The following is an 18,288-nucleotide window of genomic DNA, read 5'->3' as shown; positions in this document are numbered from 1 at the left end:
TTTGAGAGAGACAGCACAAACGGTGGGGGCAAGTCAGGCAGAGAGAGAGGGACAAGCAGACTCTCTGCTGAGTGTGGAGCCTGATTCAGGGCTCAGTCCCAGGACCCCTGAGATTGTGACCTGAACCAGAGTCAGATGCTGAACCAACTGATTCACCCAGGCACCCCAATAAATTTTTTAAAATATTTATTTATTTTAGAGAGCGGGGAGTAGAGAGGGGGAGAGGCAGAGGCAGAGTCTTAAGTAGAGGCAGAGTCTTAAGTAGACTCTGCTGAGCAGGGAGCCTGATATGTGGCTCAGTCTCAGGACCCTGAGATCATGACCTGAACCGAAACCAAGAGTCTCATGCTTGAACTGACTGTGTCATCCAGGCACCCCGCTAAAGGTCATAGTAATTGCTAAGAGGTAGTGCTAGAGTTTGAATCAGATCTGACATGAAAGTTTATAATTTTTCCACCAGATAGTTTTTAAATACTATTTTTTAATGAAGTTAGAACAGAAAAAAAAATCTTATAAAAGAGATTATAAAGGAACATTCAGTGAAGAGGACTAGGAGAGTATGAAAAGATGGAAGTCTATGGGGAGGAGAATTATAAGAAGGTAACAATGTTAGATGCAAAAGTGAGGGTCTGATAAGGTATAACGGAAAATGTACATTGGATTTGGCAATTAGGATCCATTTGGTGATTCTAGCAAGGACTATTTCAGTATGGTGCTTTGAGTGGGAGTTATACTGACGATAGTTGAGGATTGTTGGGGAGAAGAGGTAGCAAATGTATTCTACTTTTGAGAAGTTAATATGAGGAAGGAAGAAAAAATAATGCCAAGTTAGAAATTCAAGACTGGAGGAGATTTTTTTTCATTTTTGTGCCTCAGCATAGAGAGGCCTAAGGAAATTTATAGACTGGAAGAAATCTCCAAAAGAGAGATGGGTTAAAAATGAGGGAATAAGGGGAACAGTTGATAGATCAAAACCCTGAGGGCATTGGGAGAGGAAGCTTTCAGAGACTACAGATAGAATGGGTGGACTTGAATAAGAAGGGCCTCTCATTCTCTGGAGACCAAAGGAAAGAAGAAATTTTAGCTAATAGACTTTGAGTTCTTATGATATGTCAAGCATTTTACATGTACAGCTTAGTGAATTTCTCAACAAACCCGTGAAATAGGTTGTGTTGTTATCCTCATTTTATAGGTAAGGAAACTGAGGCACAGGAAGACTGAGCACCTTTCTTAGAGTCAAACACCTAGTAAAATGGAGTAACCTGAATTCAAAGTAATTTTAAGAACTAGGGGCGCCTGGCTGGTTCAGTTGGAAAAGCATGTGACTCTTGATCTCAGGGTCATGAGTTCAAACACCCCACATTGGGTATAGAGATTACTAAAAAAATAAATAAACTCTAAAAAACAAAAAACAGGTGCCTGGGTGGCTCAGTTGGCTAAGTGTCAAACTCTTGGTTTCAGCTTAAATCGTGGTCTCAGGGTTGTGGAGTTGAGCTCTGTATTGGGCTATGTGCTCAGTGGGAAGTCTGCTGGAGATTCCCTCTCCTTCTTCCTCTGCCCCTACCCTCCTCATCCTGTGCACATGTGCCTGCTCTCCCTAACACCCCTCCCCCAATATATAAATCTTTAAAAAAACAATAAAAAATAAAAGACAGCAACAAATTAGTTTCAAGAACCAGAAGTCTGGGTCTGAATTACAGTGCTATCCTGCTTTTCAATGCTTATTATTTTTTTAAAGATTTTATTTATTTATTCATGAGAGGCAGAGAGAGAGAGAGGCAGAGAGAAACAGGCTCTATGCAGGCTGCCTGATGTGGGGTTTGATCCCAGGACTCCAGGATCATGCCCTGAGCCAAAGGCAGACGCTCAACTGCTGAGCTACCCAGGCGTCCCCTTCAGTGCTTATTAATTTGAATCTTATTAACTCAGTAGAAATTAAAGTATTACATGTTTCCTTTTAATTATCACTGAAATCAGGTAGGGCTTATCAAGAGAGTATGTGGTAGCCTTGTTTGTTTGTTTATTAATGATTTTATTAAGTAATCTCTATACTCAGTGTGGGGCTTGAACCCATAACCTCAAGATCAAGAGTCATGTGATCTATTGACTAAGCCAGCCAGGCCCCCTCTCCCAGGCTCCCCTCCCTTTTTTTAAAAAGATTGAATCTTTAGATTTGAAATTACAACTGGAAGACCTTAAATGGAGCTAACATTCTGGATGATATTACTACCTTTCCTGATACTAGGAGCACTGTATCAGACAGGCACCATACTTACAGTTTTACTCATTTCATCTTCACAACAAACCTGTGAGGTTTTATCTTATAGATGAGGAAGCTGACAGAAGATGGAATTTATTCCCAGGTTGGACTACTAAATGCTGGGGCCAAGACCTGAGCCAGGTTTCTCTTTCAGAGCCAGAGCTCTAACCACTAACTTTCAATTGCTACTTTGTTTAGATTATGTTGGATCAGAAATATTTTATTTTTATTTATTTTTAAAATATTATTTATTTATTTATTTATTAAAGATTTATTAATTGAGAGAGAGGAGGACTATGAGAGCATGAGCAAGGGGAGGGGAATAGGGAGAATCAGATTCCCCATTGAGCAGGAAGCCTAACTTGGGGCTCAGGACCCTGAGATCATGACCTGAGCTGAAGGCAGATGCTTAACCGACTGAGCTACCCAGGTACCCCAGGTCATAAATATTTTAGAAATGTTTAAAAATATTTGTCATTTTCTCTAAGGCTGGAATAAATTGTAAATGAACAAATTTTAATCCTTTGGCCTCATTAGTGACATTGCTTTGAGAATATGGGATTCTTTTCAATATCACCCTTAATTCTTTACTATAGATTCTTTCTTGAAAATGTGTTTTGTTCTTAAGGTTATCTGTCCCAAAAGCACTTTGGGAAGAACTTGAGTACTTTCTGTGTGTGAGTTCTCTTAAAATTCCACACTATTTAAAATTTTTACATCAAAAAAATTAAATAAAATTTGTACATCAATTTAAACTTTTTTGCATAGTTTTTTATTAAAGTTTTTTCTTGTTTTAACTTTTTTATTTTCTAATATAATTTTTTACACCTTGTATGAGAAGAGATGAATTGATTCAGAAGTTTAGTTTTCATTTTTACATATTACTATTTAGTAATTCATTTTATTATATTTATGGACAGACTGTCTTCTCTAGGAAGTTTAAAAGAAAATTAATTTGATGCAAGTGAGGAAAGACTTGTACCATTAAATGATAAGAAATCTTTATGTTGACTTATTTTTACCTCTTTTTGTTACTTGTTGCAATTATTAATAGAGCAGCTTTTTAGGTGTGGTATTAACTGAATTCTGTTTCTCTTTCCTTTCTGTCTTTGCTTTTGTTTTTATTCAGAGCCTGCAACTGGTGAAAGAAAAAATGGATCTACTGCTGTTGCTGAGGCTGTTGCCAGGTAACCAGAGCTGGTTGCTATTTAGAGGAATTTAATATACAAAGCCACTCTGGTAATAAAGGGAAGATGATTTATCAATAGAGTAAAAAAACTAAAATGAAACTCCAGTATAAAGGACTTAGCCATGTGTTGAATCTAATGTAGGCTGTTTTATAATACTTTTAGTCTGATAAAGCTTTTTACTCTACTTAGAACTAATATATTTAATGGTGTTTCTCTTTCTCCCTTTTGTTCATGTGGGAGTGCCATTTTTTTCTTTTTCTGATGGTAAGACTGAGATTATTGCTGCTACTAGTAAGGTAACAAAGGATTTAACAAGAGATAGCCTTAGACCTTGTTCCTTCAAAGATTCCTGACTCAGCCGCAACCTCAGGCCATTTTCTCTTCTGCCTGCCAAGTTAACTATTGTGTTGAACTGTTACTTTTGCTTTGTCATGAATGCTGTAATGCTTTGATGCTGAGTTTGACCCCATATGAGGCTTTTGCAGTAAACTTTGCCATCTGGTGGCTGCAAGAGTAGAATTGTTTCATTGGTTTATGACATGAGTCATCCAGCATGAACATACTTGCAGCTGTTGGTGAAATATAGGTGAGGATTGTTAAATTGGGCTTGGTAGGTACAGTAAGTAAGTAAAGCAGGCTAGGTGCAAGAGCATAGAGTATTAAAGATGATTGCCAGCTGAACATGTGTGCTCTCTTCAATTCCAGCTGATTATTACCATGCAAAAGTATGAACTTCTGTTGCCCGATCTTTACATTTTTAAAGAGAAAGCTAGATTTATTTTTAATTTTTTTTATTTTTTTATATTTTTTATTTATTTTTTATTTATTTTTATTTTTTTTTAGATTTTTTTTTTAGATTTTTTTTTTAAAATTCATTTATGATAGTCACACAGAGAGAGAGGCAGAGACACAGGCAGAGGGAGAAGCAGGCTTCATGCACTGGGAGCCCGACGTGGGATTCGATCCCAGGTCTCCAGGATCGCCCCCTGGGCCAAAGGCAGGTGCTAAACTGCTGTGCCACCCAGGGATCCCTGAAAGCTAGATTTTTAAAAACAAAATTTCTTACTTGTTGAAATAAAACATGTCTGTGGACTAAATTTGACCCTCAATTTCAAGTTTCTGGCCCATGTGTAAATTCTTTGATCTGTACTTAACCTTGTTTTAGGGAGATTAGTTATTCTCCTGGCCCTTGCATATTTAATCTGCAAGGTAAGCAGTTTAGGGTTCTTACTCAGTTACGTCTCTTTAATATTCTGTAGTCTTACAAGTTGAAGAAAATTGAGTATATACTTGATCTCTTTGGTTTTAACATAATTGTATACCTGAACCTGCTGCTGCTTAATCTTTTGTGCCAAATGTAAGGATGAAAGATAAGGGTAAAACTTGAGGGTGGAGGGTTGGATTGGTGGATCATGGAAAGAGACAAAATTCATTGGTATTGTTGTTAACTGAATTGTACATGAGAATCTAGATTTTCAAAATCTTCAACTATTCACGTTTACAGTTGGGTTCACCGTAAGAAATCATTTACAGTAAGCTATGTTTGAGTATTGTATTTTATTATTTATTTATTTTTTAAGGATTTTATTTATTTATTCATGAGAGACACAGAGACAGAGAGAGAGAGGCAGAGACACAGGCAGAGGGAGAAGCAGGCTCCATGCAGGGAGCATGACATGGGACTTGATCACAGGTCTCCAGGATCAAGCCCGGGCTGAAGGGGGCACTAAACCGCTGAGCCACCCGGGCTGCCCCTAAGGAGTAACTTCTTTTTTTTTTTTTTAAGATTTTATTTGTTCATGAGAGACACAGAGAGAGAGAGAGAGAGAGAGAGGCAGAGACACAGACAGGGAGAAGCAGGCTCCATGCAGGGAGCCCAATGTGGGACTCGATTACGGGTCTCTAGGATCACACCCTGGGCCAAAGGCAGGCGCTAAACCACTGAGCCACCCAGGGATCCCATGTTTGAATATTTTAAATGATCACTGCTTCTTTTGCATTTAGGTGAAGCAGTACACTGTTTTAAAGTGTTGTCTGTAACTGGGCTCTGTTTAGATTACTTGCTGTCATCTTCTTTCTCAAACATTTCATTATTGAAGATTTCAAGAAGTAGAGAAAAGAGTATAATGAACCATCACATAATCATCACCCAGAGTCAAAAATTACCAACTCATTGTCAGTCTTGATTCATTTATAAATACTTCTAGCACACTCTCCTCTACTGGATTATTTTGAAGCTAATTCCAGCATTATATCATTTATCTATAAATATTCTAATGATATTTCTAAAGGATAAGGATTTTATTTTGAACTTGATCACAGTGCTATGCTCATACTTTTAAAATTGTCAGTGATTCCTTAATGTCATCAAATATTCAGTGTTCAAAAAAAGTAATCAGTGTTCACATTTCTCCGATTGCCTCATTAAAGATTTTTTACACTTTGATTCAATCAAGATCCAAACAAGGTCTATACATTATGTCTCTTTAGTTAAAGTTTGATCTGATTTGTCTCATCAAATTTGATTATGTCCCTTAAGTTAAAATTTCTTTTAATATATAAGAATCTCCTTCTCCTACCCCACCCCCGTTTTTCCCCCTAGCAATTTGTTGAAGACACTGAGTGGTTTTACTAAAAGAGTACTAAAGTTTAGACTTTGTTGATTGGATCTTTATGGTATTTGATATACTCCTCTGTCCATCTTATTTCTTGTGAATCTTCTTGAGAGTTTTCTTATTGTGCTAATTTATAACAAGTATGAAGAAAGATATTTTGATATAGGGTGGTTTGAGGTTTAGGGTGCAGAGCAAGAATTTTATTCCCTTTGTGCCTAAAAAGGGTAATCTCCAGAGGTACTTATCCTTTCAAAACTAACACAGTATATTGCTTTAATTTATTATCTTAGTCCTCTGAAGACTGTGTCTGTATTTAGCTGTGTCTGTGAAACCCAACAAGATGATGAGGCTCGAAGTCAGGATCCTCCCTCTGCACCCATCAGGTGAGCATTATTTCCATAGTTGTATTGATTTGCAGAATGGTTGGTACCAAAATCTGGAATGTACATTACTACCATTTTGTGAACTTGAGCTTACATTTTTATCTGAGGGACTGTGACATATTCTAGATGGATTTATAAATGAGATGTCATGGGAAATTTTATTTAATATTTTATAGACACAGATTTTTGTCTTGATCTGCTTGTTCTTTCAATTTGAAATGGTTCTTCATAAATTTATGAGACTATATCATTCTAAAAAAAGTAAAATGTATCATTCTATATTTTTAAGATTACTCCTTTTTTCTTAGTTTTGCACGTGTTGATTTGTAACAAGACGTTTTGGGGTTTTTAGTTTCCCATAGGGCAAAACTGAGATGTTCACTCCAAATTTAAATCTCATCATACTTGATGGAATTAAGATTTGCCCATGACTTCTTTACTCCATAAACTCTTAGAATTTCCCTGACAGAAAAGAATTTTTTAGTTACAAAGTATTTTTTCTGTTTAAATAAAGTATCTTGTTTGGGACATACAATTTTTATACTTAGTATACTGAAGTAATTAATGGCAATGGAAATAAGCTTGTATTTTCATTATTAGGTGGTATTCAGTGATTTTGTAATTAGGAAATTTGATAATGTTTTGTCAGTGGGTATAATCCTAATAGTATTTTTTGCAACATAATTTTTATGTTCTTTATTGACATAAATAATGAGAAGAAACATTTCAGTGCTTTTATTAGCATTCTGATTATTAAATGTGAGCTTGTTGATATTCTTGAGAATCAAATAGCTCATATTCTCTATTGTATCAAGCAACTTGTTAGGTGAAATGCCACTTTGTCTGATTCCTAAAGTGATGTAAGAATGGCCCAGCATTACTAAATTTACTGTTGGCATTGTATTGCCTTCCTATTTTACTAGAATATCTTTTTTTTTTTTTTTTTTTAAAGAATATCTTAAATAGAAAGACAAAAGATGCTGGTGATTTTGTTTAACTTTGGTAGAACAAAGGCCTGAGAATTCAGATGGATTTGATTTCAGTTTCTCCACAAACAGACCTACACTCAGAATGTAATGGTTAGAAGTTTGTTAAGTAGGGAAATTTATTCTTACCTGTTTCACTCTGGATTAATTTTATCCAGACTTTTTCTACTAAAATTTGCTTTCTTAGCATAAGTTTCAAACCTGACATATAGTGACCAAGGTAGGATTGTGTAGCTGGAACTAATAAAGAGAAATATGGCCCTTCTTAACAATTTATTGGATTTCTCTTTTCTTCTAAAGCTCTTTTCTAGTGCTAAAGATTATTTCTTTATTGTTTATTGGGACATTCATATACATCTTTATGGTAGGTATTTCTCAGTTGTTTTATGTTTATGTTTAAGGATTTATGAACTTGGTAGGAGTTGGAGCAACATTTCTGGCAGTATACGTGTTGCAATTAAGGCTTCGCTTTTTACCTACTGTTCTATGAACTTGGGGGGAAATGACTGTAATGTTAACATCATTCATTTGATTGATGTTAACATGAGAATGATAAATACCAATTTCTGATATTTGATAGGAATCTGCCGAATATTGCTAATGTTACAATGAGACACCTTTGGTCTTTAGAGAGAGAAGAAAGTTGTTCTGATGAACTCTTTGGGGAAAAAAACCCAACTTAATACTCACCAATTAAATAAAATTTTACTTGGAAAAAAGAATAAAATTTTACGTGAGAAGCGAAATTCTATTCAGAAGTTCTACCCTAAATAAACAGCTTCTGTAAAATGTGGTAGGCTTCTTTAAGGGTGGGGAAAGGTGGTAATTGAGTTCTTTAAATAGCAGTCAAGTCCTATGCCTTCTAGCTTTTGACTTTCATTGTTCAACTGTGACATGTTAGCTGTCTGAAAGATTCAAACATGAATATTCAGGTTATAGAACAAATGAATCAGGTCTTAATTGTTTTATGCAACTAGTATTGATTGAGCTCTGCTGTGTATCTAGCCCTGTGCTAAGTAAATTGTATTTATGGTCACTTAGAACCTTATCAGAGGTAGATTTTTCTCATCTGTCTCCTGGTGGTCTTATTCTTATATTTCTTTATTGTATATATATCCTTATTCATTTGAGGTTCCTGACGTGACTTAAACTATTACCACCAAATTTTTACCAGGCTCTTTGGCTAGAACTCTATTCTAAACCTCTCTTTAATCTCCTCTTTTGGTAAGCTGAGCTCAACAAGATAAAATCTCAGAAACTTCTCTTTCTTATTCAATATCCAGAGTAGAGCATTTCTCTCTCTCTCTCTCTCTCTCTCTCTCTCTCTTCTTTCTCTCTCTCTCTCTCTCTCTCTCTTTTTTAATAAAGATTTTATTTATTTATTCATGAGAGACACACAGAGAGAGAGGCAGAGACACAGGCAGAGGGGGAAGCAGGCTCCATGCAGGGAGCCGGATATGGGACTTGATCCCAGGACTCCAGGATCAGGCCCTGGGCCTTAGGCAGACGCTCAACTGCTGAGCCACTCAGGGGTTCCTGAGAGCAGAGCATTTCTCAAAGAGCTCTTCAGGTTTCCCTTTTTTCTGCCTACATGTCAGCTCAGCTCTTACGGGGTCAGAGTTCCTCCCAGATTAAGACAGCTTTCTCTTTCTCAGTGAGTAGTTCCATTTGTCTCTAGCCAAATACAGCAACATTTGACATGTTTTTTTAGATCCATGATCATCCTAGCTATTCTTTTCTAGGTATATCTCAGTTTTATAAATTAAGAACTATGATATGCCAAACTGAAACAGATCCAGATATGGTTGCACCATGGTCAGTTCAGAATGGATTCCTTTTATCTTGATTCTGGCTGCTATGCATTTAATATAGCCTCAAAATCTTTAGTTTCTTGTTTTGTTTGTAGTGTACTGACTCATTGAACTCATAATTTATCAAAAAGTTAAAAGTTTTTAGGCATTTTTTACATGAATTTGCTACTTACACAATTAGTTTACTTAATCTGAGAGTAGATTTTTGCAGTTACTCAATGGAGAGAACATTAATTACATTAATTCTTTTGTCCAAAGTTTCTTTATTAAGTGCTTACTATATATTAAGCTCTGTATTAGATGTTTGAAGTAGAGATGAGTAAGATATGAATGTCAAGTTTCTATGTAACCTGACCTGGAGTTAACCTGGCCTTTTTATTCTGGTTAAGGACATTTAAGAAAGCCCTTAGGCACCTCAGAGCTTCATGGTATCTGGTTTGTAGGAGACTTGAATCAAATGCTTGTGGGATAAATGAATACATTACTGATAGCCAAATGGGAAGACTAACGAAAAAGGAGTAGGTTGTACTTTGAGAGCTTTGAGGAATCAAGTCATTCTGAAATTGTTAGTTGTAAGATACACTAGTATATCTCTCAAAGCTAGAATCTCATCTATAAATCTATCCTGTATATATTGTTTCTTTTCCTAAAAATATTGATTGAGGTGGAGGGGAAAAAGTATCCAGAATGCTAGGAGTCATTTAAGGACTGTTAGAACCAAAAAAAGCCTAAATAAGACATCTTGACCTAATTGAAGTTTTTTGAAGTAGATCCCTAAACTGCCTTCATTGACTGTGACTTTAGTCATGGCTTTACATCTTTTTGTTTACCTTATTTTCCTGTGTGGTACAAGTTTCAGAGTTCATAACTAGTGAAGGGAAGAGATTTTATGACTGTTTTATCATCATGGTGGGATAATCCTTTGTATCATTATTTTTTTAAGAGTGAAATTATGTTGGGGCATCTGGATGGTGAAGTTTGTTGAGCGTCTGATTCTTGGTTTCAGCTCAGGTTGTGATCTCAGGGTAGTGAGATCCAGCCCTGTGTCAGGCTCTGCACTCAGGCAGAGTCTGCTTGAGACTCTCTCCTCTTTACCTTTTGCCCCTCCCCACCGTGCTCTCTATCTAAAACCTTTTTTTTAAAGGAAATTATATTTAAAAGCCTTATAAGGTGATATGCTCAGTCACCTTATTTTCTCCCTTCCCCACATTTCTCAAATTGACAAATTATGGTTCCTCTTGCCATTACACACACACTCACACTTGCTTACTTGACATGGTTTCTTTATATGGTTGATTTTTAGGGGGAACTCGCTCAGTTTTCCAAGTACTCAAGATGAAGAAGAGAAGGAAAAATTGGAAGGTGAACAAAGGACCAGGCAGAGTCAACAGCCTGTGAAGCCCAGTTGTCCTGTCAAAGACCCTCCTTCTCCTATCTCCCAGCAGGTGGCCACACAGGGGCCATCCAGTCCTCAAGGGGAAGCAATGGAGACAGATGTGCTAGAAGGCCAGAAAGAAGGACAGAATACCAATCAGGAAAAACCTAGTAATGCCTTGATTGAGAGACCCAGCCAAAATAACATAGGAATCCAGACCATAGAACGTTCCCTGTGGGTCCCAGAAACTGTGTCAGCAGCAACCCAGACTGTAAAGAATGTGTGTGAACAGGGGACCAGTACGGTGGACCAGAATTCTGGAAAACAAGATGCCACAGTTCAGACTGAGAGGGGGAGTGGTGAAAAACCAGTCAGTGCTCCTGGGGATGATACAGAGTCGCTCCATAGCCAGGTGAGAGAATGTATAGGGTATCTTAGGGCCCTGTTTTTGACCTTAAGGATTCCTGGAGAATTTAAGTTGTGGTACTTGTACCTAATGGTAATTCTTAACAGTGTTGTATAGACCAGTCATTCAAAACAAAAACAATTTTTCTAGGCTAGAGATAGGGTAGTGCAAATTATGGGTAGCTATAGCCAGTAGAGTCTTTTAGGAAAAATGAAGTAGTGCTGGAATTTGTCAAGTTCTTAGTGGAAGAGAAAGCCAGGAATATAGTCTGGGCCCTATAATATTCTCCATTTAATCTTTTCCTTCTGCCACTATTTTTCATCCTCTGTTATGAGCATCATAGCTTATTGCTTCCCTCTCGAGTCTGTTTCACCAAGGTTCCCAGGAACTGAGAGAGTATGAAGCAGAGGAGAAGGCAAAGAGAAGCATGAAAGATAGTGTACCACTGTATAGAAACAACAGTAAGAGGAATAGAGAAAGAAAGGAGGAAGTCCTTAGGTCACTAGGACTGCAGAAAGAGGCTACAGCTAGACATAATGGGAGGAAAAGGATTGGGGCTAATGGAAATAAGGCTGGAGGAGCAACAGGTTCTTGGGAATAGAATAGGGAAGTGTAGGTAGTAAAAACTGAGTGGGTAAGAAGTGGTGGTAGAAGTGTACATATTAACAAATAAAAGGAAGTTCATAAAATTTCGGCAGTTGGATTCCATGGCAGGGAAAATTTGGAAGTTACTAATAGTAGTTAAATTGTCTTTGCAGTTGTTCTGGTAGATTATCTTCAGTTGGTATCTTTCTAGGAAAGCTTCAGTAGTGATGTACCTCTTGTTTTAATTGTCCAAGTTGTTTGTTTTATAAAGATAAAATAATATAGTTCCTCATTATTGAACACCTAGAGTTTATCAGCATTGTGCTCAAGATAGCCCATGAGGTTGGTATTATTATTCCCATTTCACAGGTAAAGAAACCAAGCTGAAGAGAGGTTAAGTAACTTGCCCAAAATTTTGCCATCAGTAGGTGGCAGAACTGGAATTTGAACTCAGCATGTCTGACTTCAGAATCGGTATTCTTTTCATTCTGCTATGTTGATTTTCTATTTATTAATCATGGCCTGTGTAGTCTTGTTCTGTTTATCCATTCCTCTCCAGGAACTCCAGAAATTGTTAATATTATTAGCCTTTTAAGGTAACATAGTCTATGAGACCTAAGGCGTAATCATTTTGTACAGATGAAAACTAGCATAGCCTTTTGAATGTAGGGGTTATAGTAGACCAGACCCCATTTTCCATCTGCTTTTACTCCTTTTTCTTTTTTCTTTTTTTAAGATTTTATTTATTTATTCATGAGAGACACAGGGAGAGAGAGAGAGGCAGAGACACAGGCAGAGGGAGAAGCAGGCTCCATGCAGGGAGCCCGACGTGGGACGTGATCCCAGGTCCCCAGGATCAGACCCTGGGCTGAAGGCGGCGCTAAACTGCTGAGCCACCCTAGCTGCCCTGCTTTTACTCTTAAAGTGTTTGCATTCTGCTACATAATAATTTGGTTTCCCTGCCTTCATAAAAAGAGTTAAACTTGATCCTAAAGATAGCAATCTTGTTGAAGCCACTAGATTATATTTTCCTTTCTTCCTCTGTAAAATAGGGAAACAATCTCTGCTCCTATCTCATTATAATGATAGCAGGAGCCAGTGAGCCAGAGTGCTTAGGCCTAGGCTTTGGAGGCAGATCACTTCATTTGGGGATATTGTGAGGATTAAATGAGATAAAGCATGTAAAGCCCTTAGCACTGGGCCTGGCACATAGTTAATGCTAAATATATGTTGGCTGCTGTTGCTACCTATTGATTATTATTTTAAATACTGTGATGTGATGATACTGTACTACTACTGTGTCATACAGAGTGAATATAACATATTTAAGAGCTAATTGCTCCTGTTAAAGAAAGGTGCTAGAAAAATCTAGGTGGTGCATAGGTGTAGTTTCACTTGGGAAAGATGAAAAATTCTGGAGGTGGATATGGTGATGTTTGCTGGTGTGAATGTACTTAATGTCATAAACTGCATATTTAAAAATGGTTACAATGGTAAATTTTATGTATAAACTTTACAAAAAAATTATAGATGGGAGGGGATCCCTGGGTGGCTCAGTGGTTTAATGCCTGCCTTTGGCCCTGGGCATGATCCTGGAGTCCCGGGACTGAGTCCCGCGTCAGGCTCCCGGCCTGGAGCCTACTTCTCCTTCTGCCTGTGTCTCTGCCCCTCTCTCCCTCTCTCTTTCTCTCTATGTCTGTCATGAATGAGTAAATAAAATCTTTAAAAAATATATATAGATGGGGTGGTACAGTAACAAATTGGGATTGCTGTGCTGTCTTTTGAAGAATGATTGGAAAATGAGGAAGGCTCTGTGGAGGTTTTCCAAGTGCCAGTGCTTTTGTATCCAGTGCTGGAGAAAAGCATAGGCAGTCTATCTTTGACATTCCTTAAAATTTCACTTCTGTATCCAGTGTGCCTGGGGCCAGGCTTTTAATGAAGGGAAAGTTTAGTTTTGTTTTCATTTTGTTATCTTCTTTTCTAATGACAAGACCCTTAAGTTATTTATCTTACAAAGACTTCTTTTCAGGAGACTATTTGAAGAGCGAGTAAGCATAGCTTCTTTTTATCTGTCCCCTTTCCTTTCTTTCCTTTCATATTCTATCAGACATGTTTATTTAAGTGTCTCTCTTGAAGTCTGGCTGTTGTAGTGGAAGAATGCAGGGAGTCTTCTTGAGAAGTCTGAATACAAGGAGTGTTTATGTATTCCTGAAACCTTTTAGACCTTTATGATCCAGAACCTTGGCTCTGTGTGTGTAGGCAGGAAATCCAGGCTGTCATGGTTCTGGGGCACCCTAATGATTGAGGTGTGACAGACCAATACTCTAAACACTCATTAATCAGAGTTGTATATACGAAAGTATTTTAAGGAATTGGTTTAGTTTCCATGCTTTTTATTTTGTCTATTCAGATAATCTAAATACCCATTTTAGTAGATAATTCATCCCTAAAATGGAGTTGGAGTGGGAATTACTCAGGTAAATTATTGAAAGCTTTAGGTAAATCACTACCACATTAGTCAGTAAAAACCCGGGATCATCATTGCAGTGGTATATATAGTTCTTTGGAAAGACTTGGATCCCTTGACACTGACTACTAAAAGAAACATCAGTCTATTATGGGAAAAGTAAGGTGGGAGAAAAATGTGCGTTTTCTCCTCCTCAGAATTACAGAGCCAGTGGGGTAAGGGGGAGTGCATGGATGCTGTTAAATGTGGTATGTGTATTATGAGAAAACATGTATGTAACAGTTGGCATAAAAATATAGGGTTTATTTAAGCTATTTAACTGATTATGGTACAAGTAAATACAAATCCTGATTTACATTTTCTGTTTTGGACACTAGCTTGGCTCTTAAGTTATAATCTATTATTTGGAATAGATTAAATATTTCATATTTAATTCTGAGAGAAACCTGTGCTATCTAGTTCTTGACATAAATAAACTTTAGTTTTGACTTTACTAATGCAATAAAAACTGCACTGAGGGAGGTGGGGTAATTGGATGATGCGCTTTAAGGAGGGCACATGATGTGATGAGCACTGGGTGTTCTATGCAGCTGATAAATTATGAACACTACATCTGAAACTAATGATATATGTTGGCTAATCAAATTAGAAAAAAAAATACAAAAAAAAAGACTGTACTGAGATTAACAGATAGATACTCTGCTTTTATATAAAGTTCTAAGGAATTGCCTTCCTTTTTTTTTTAAAGAGATGTTGCAAGTATATGTTTGAATACTGATTGACAAGTCATCATCAAAATCAGAAGGATTATAATGTAACATGTACTTTTAGGGGAATCAGTTTCACTTAAATATCCTAGGTATAAGTGCTAGATGTTATGATTTTGATTTAGACAGAAATAGATCATTTTAAGTGATAAACTGATACAAACTCTTCCTAGCCTCTGGCTGTATAGCTCCTCCATCCCTGTTCTTCTCTATAGGTGAGTAAAAAACAAAATAACTGGAAAATTCCATCACACTAGATTCATGGAACCTCTGAACAGTACTCATCATGAAGAAGTTGATTTACAATTTTGCCATTTTGCAGTGAGACCCATGCTTGTGTTCTCTATTTTCTGTCACAGGGAGAGGAAGAGTTTGATATGCCTCAGCCCCCACATGGCCATGTCTTGCATCGCCACATGAGAACAATCCGTGAGGTTCGCACACTTGTCACTCGTGTCATCACAGATGTATATTATGTGGATGGAACAGAAGTAGAGAGAAAAGTAACTGAGGTAATACATACTTTGGGTCTATGTGGCAAATTCTGTAGAAAAATTTTCCTGGCTCTCCACTTCCACTCCTACCTGCTTTTCTTGTACAACTAGCTTGTTTTCTTTCCTCTTGTTAGAAAGGTGGAAGAACTTGGTGAGAGTCTTGAATTCTCTGTTTTTCCAAACCATGAGTTTACTGCTTGACCTTTGACCAGTTATTTAACGAGTCTTGTCATGGTTTCAGTTTTTGTAAAGAACAGATTGATGAATCTCTGTAAATCTCTGTCATGTATTTTTAATCCTTGGAAATTCTAATGAGGTTTAGAACTTCCTGCCTCACCCCATCTGTTTTCTCACTCTTTTTTATGTTTACTCATTGTGTCCTTTCTTGGTCTCCATCCGTGTGTGGTTATAGAGTTGCTGGTAGGAGATGCACCTTTATTTCTTAGTAGGATTCATTATGGATTCATTCCCAATATTGGCAAAATATTGGCATTTATTCATTGTTATATTGGACAGTGTTATATTCTGACTTTGTTTAGTCTCATACTGGTTGAAATCAGATTTTCTAGAATTAAAGGTTTGGCACCATTCTTGGTACATATAGTAATTTTTGGGAACCATTTTATTAATTGGTAAGAGGTGCAGCTACTTCCTTCCTTTTTTACTCAGGCACTTAAAAAAAATCTGCCAGCTAGCCATATAGGAAGTTGAACTGAGGGAGAATTAAACTCTGGTATATAGTTTTATTAAATGGAACATATTATTGTTGTTCATTAATGGGCCCCTGTGGCCCTTGTATCAGAAAGCATTTGACGTTAGTTTGAGAAATTGTCTTGTATTCTTTATTTATTGTACACCAAAATCCCAGATGTTAATTCATCTTCAATTTTATGTTTGTGGAATTTTTTTCAGTGTTACTGCTATTTTGGAAAAATTGGGAACTTACAACAGCTTTAGAAAAGCAATTTGCTTTCATGAATAGTTATTGTAACTGTTGTAATCTAAAGTGTTATACATGTGACTTAATTTATCATTTGATGTGATGCTTTCTAAAGTGTATTTCCAGAAACAGTGGGTCCTTTAAATACTCTGAAGGGGAAAAATACTCCATAAAAAAGACTCCTGTTCTCTAGGAGCTTATACTTGATGTGAAACAAATCCAAAACTTGTTGGTTGCTGTCATAGAGGATGGAAAGATGTGTTAGAAAGAGGGGACAGAACCTACCGGCTTACCTGAAGGTGTGGCTAGAAGACTTCACAGAAGATGTAGTGCTCAAATGTGTGGCAGATTATTTTGAGGGGTGGGGGAAAGGACATTACAGGCAGAATGAAAAGTTACATAAGTATGTAGGTAGCAGGGCATGCTTAATGAACATTTAGAATCTCAATATGATACTAACAGTAGGATAGGAAATGGTAGGAGAGGATGCCATTGAGGTTGGTAAAGGGCTAAAGTGTAAGGGCTTTGTATACCATAGAAAAAAATTTAGATTTTTATCTCTTTTAAAAAGCTTTTATTTATTTATTTGAGAGAGAGAGGGAGAGAGATAGCTACAGAGAGCATGAATTGGGAGGAGAGTGGGCATGAATTGGGAGTCAGGCTCCTGCTTGGCAGAAGCCTGACTCAGAGCTCAGTCCCAGAACCCTAGGATCATGACCTTCTGCTCAGATTGTGATCCTAAAGTCCTGGGATCTAGCTCTGAGCTGAAGGCAGGTGCCCAACTGAGCCACACAGGTGCCCCTAGATTTTTTTTATCTTTGGTGTGGAGAATTTAAAGAATTTTGGAGAGGGATGCCTGGGTGGCTCAGTGGTTGAGTGTCTGCCTTTGGCTAAGGGTGTGATCTCGGGTTCCCAGGATTGAGTCCCACATCAGCCTCCCTGTGTGGAGCCTGCTCTTCCCTCTGCTTGTGTCTCTGCCTCTCTCCCTCTCTCTGTCTCTAATGAATAAATAAAATCTTAAAAAAAATAAAAGAATTTTGGAGAAAGGAGTGACATGCTCAGATTTGCATGTTAGGTCAGATTAGCAGCAGTTTGACCATGAATTGTAATGGGTTGAGGCATAGTTCAGACAAGAGGTAATGAGTGCCAAGTTAGGATAGTGGAAGTATAGGTTGAGAGGAGAGACAAAGATGGAAGAAATACATAGAAGGTGAAATTGGTAGACTCTGGTGAATTCCTAATGTCGGGATCAAGGGAGAAGAAGGAATCTAAGGTGGTGGCTGGGCTTTTTGCTTTTTTCACTGGTTTGAGAGAGAAGATCGTTTGGTAAATAATTACCAAGGGTCTCTTTTGTGGCATGTACTGTGCTGGATTTGGGGGATATACCCAGGAAAGAAGATACTGTTACAGTCTTTGTATTAATAGGGCCTCTGTCATTTGGTAGAAGAGACACACAGAAAAACAAGTAAGCAAATACATTAAAAAGATCATAACAGGCCAACTTGGAGCCTGAGTCGAAGTCATTAACAAGAGCAATGGCTTTGACTGCAGGACAGTTGCAAAGGCAGGTATAGCTGGCTACTGTTCCTGGGGCTTCCTCTGTACTCTCCCACAGAGACATAGCCTGGAATCCCAGCCTTTTAGGCTGACCATCCCTCTACTCTTTTGCTGTATCCAAGTGAAGAGATTGACATCAGTTCTGGGCTCATAGCACCTGCTTTAGTCAAATGAACTTGGCAGATAATGAGACTTGAATCCAGCTAGAGCAGGCAAGTTGGTGATAGCGATTTGAGAAAGTCATGTTTATCACTGACACCTTTTAGAGGTGGTGCAATTTCTGGTAACCCCAAGGGGCAGATGGCTAAGGTGGAGGAAAAGGTTGATGGTGGTAATTAGATCAGGAACTTAGGAGTTTCGAGATGGGTCATCTGATGGATGTAAGCCATTGAGAATAGTGACAGTACAAGTAGGGATGGGCCAGGAAGGGAGGCTGTGTGAACCAGGGGTTA

The 18,288-nt window shown here is 37.6% G+C and overlaps 1 protein-coding gene across 10 annotated transcripts in view; it reads left to right on the top strand.

Moving 5' to 3' along the window:
- TP53BP1 (tumor protein p53 binding protein 1) overlaps positions 1 to 18,288 on the top strand; it is a 102,050-nt gene that overhangs the window by 68,325 nt on the left and 15,437 nt on the right. For all 10 annotated transcript variants that reach the window (XR_012022815.1, XR_012022816.1, XM_072809258.1 and 7 more), the window contains 4 exons: positions 3,390 to 3,447; positions 6,356 to 6,448; positions 10,549 to 11,032; positions 15,205 to 15,357. Coding sequence is in view for 8 of the 10 variants with exons in the window: in XM_072809258.1 (XP_072665359.1) it covers positions 3,390 to 3,447; positions 6,356 to 6,448; positions 10,549 to 11,032; positions 15,205 to 15,357 (788 nt within the window). In the remaining 2 variants the exon portion in view is untranslated. The remainder of the gene's footprint in view (positions 1 to 3,389; positions 3,448 to 6,355; positions 6,449 to 10,548; positions 11,033 to 15,204; positions 15,358 to 18,288) is intronic.

This window comes from Canis lupus, chromosome 32 (genome assembly GCF_048164855.1).
Source record: "Canis lupus baileyi chromosome 32, mCanLup2.hap1, whole genome shotgun sequence".
In the NCBI taxonomy this organism is placed as follows: domain Eukaryota; kingdom Metazoa; phylum Chordata; class Mammalia; order Carnivora; family Canidae; genus Canis; species Canis lupus.
Note: the sequence above shows the minus strand (reverse complement) of the source record. Positions and strands in the feature narration are given on the sequence as shown.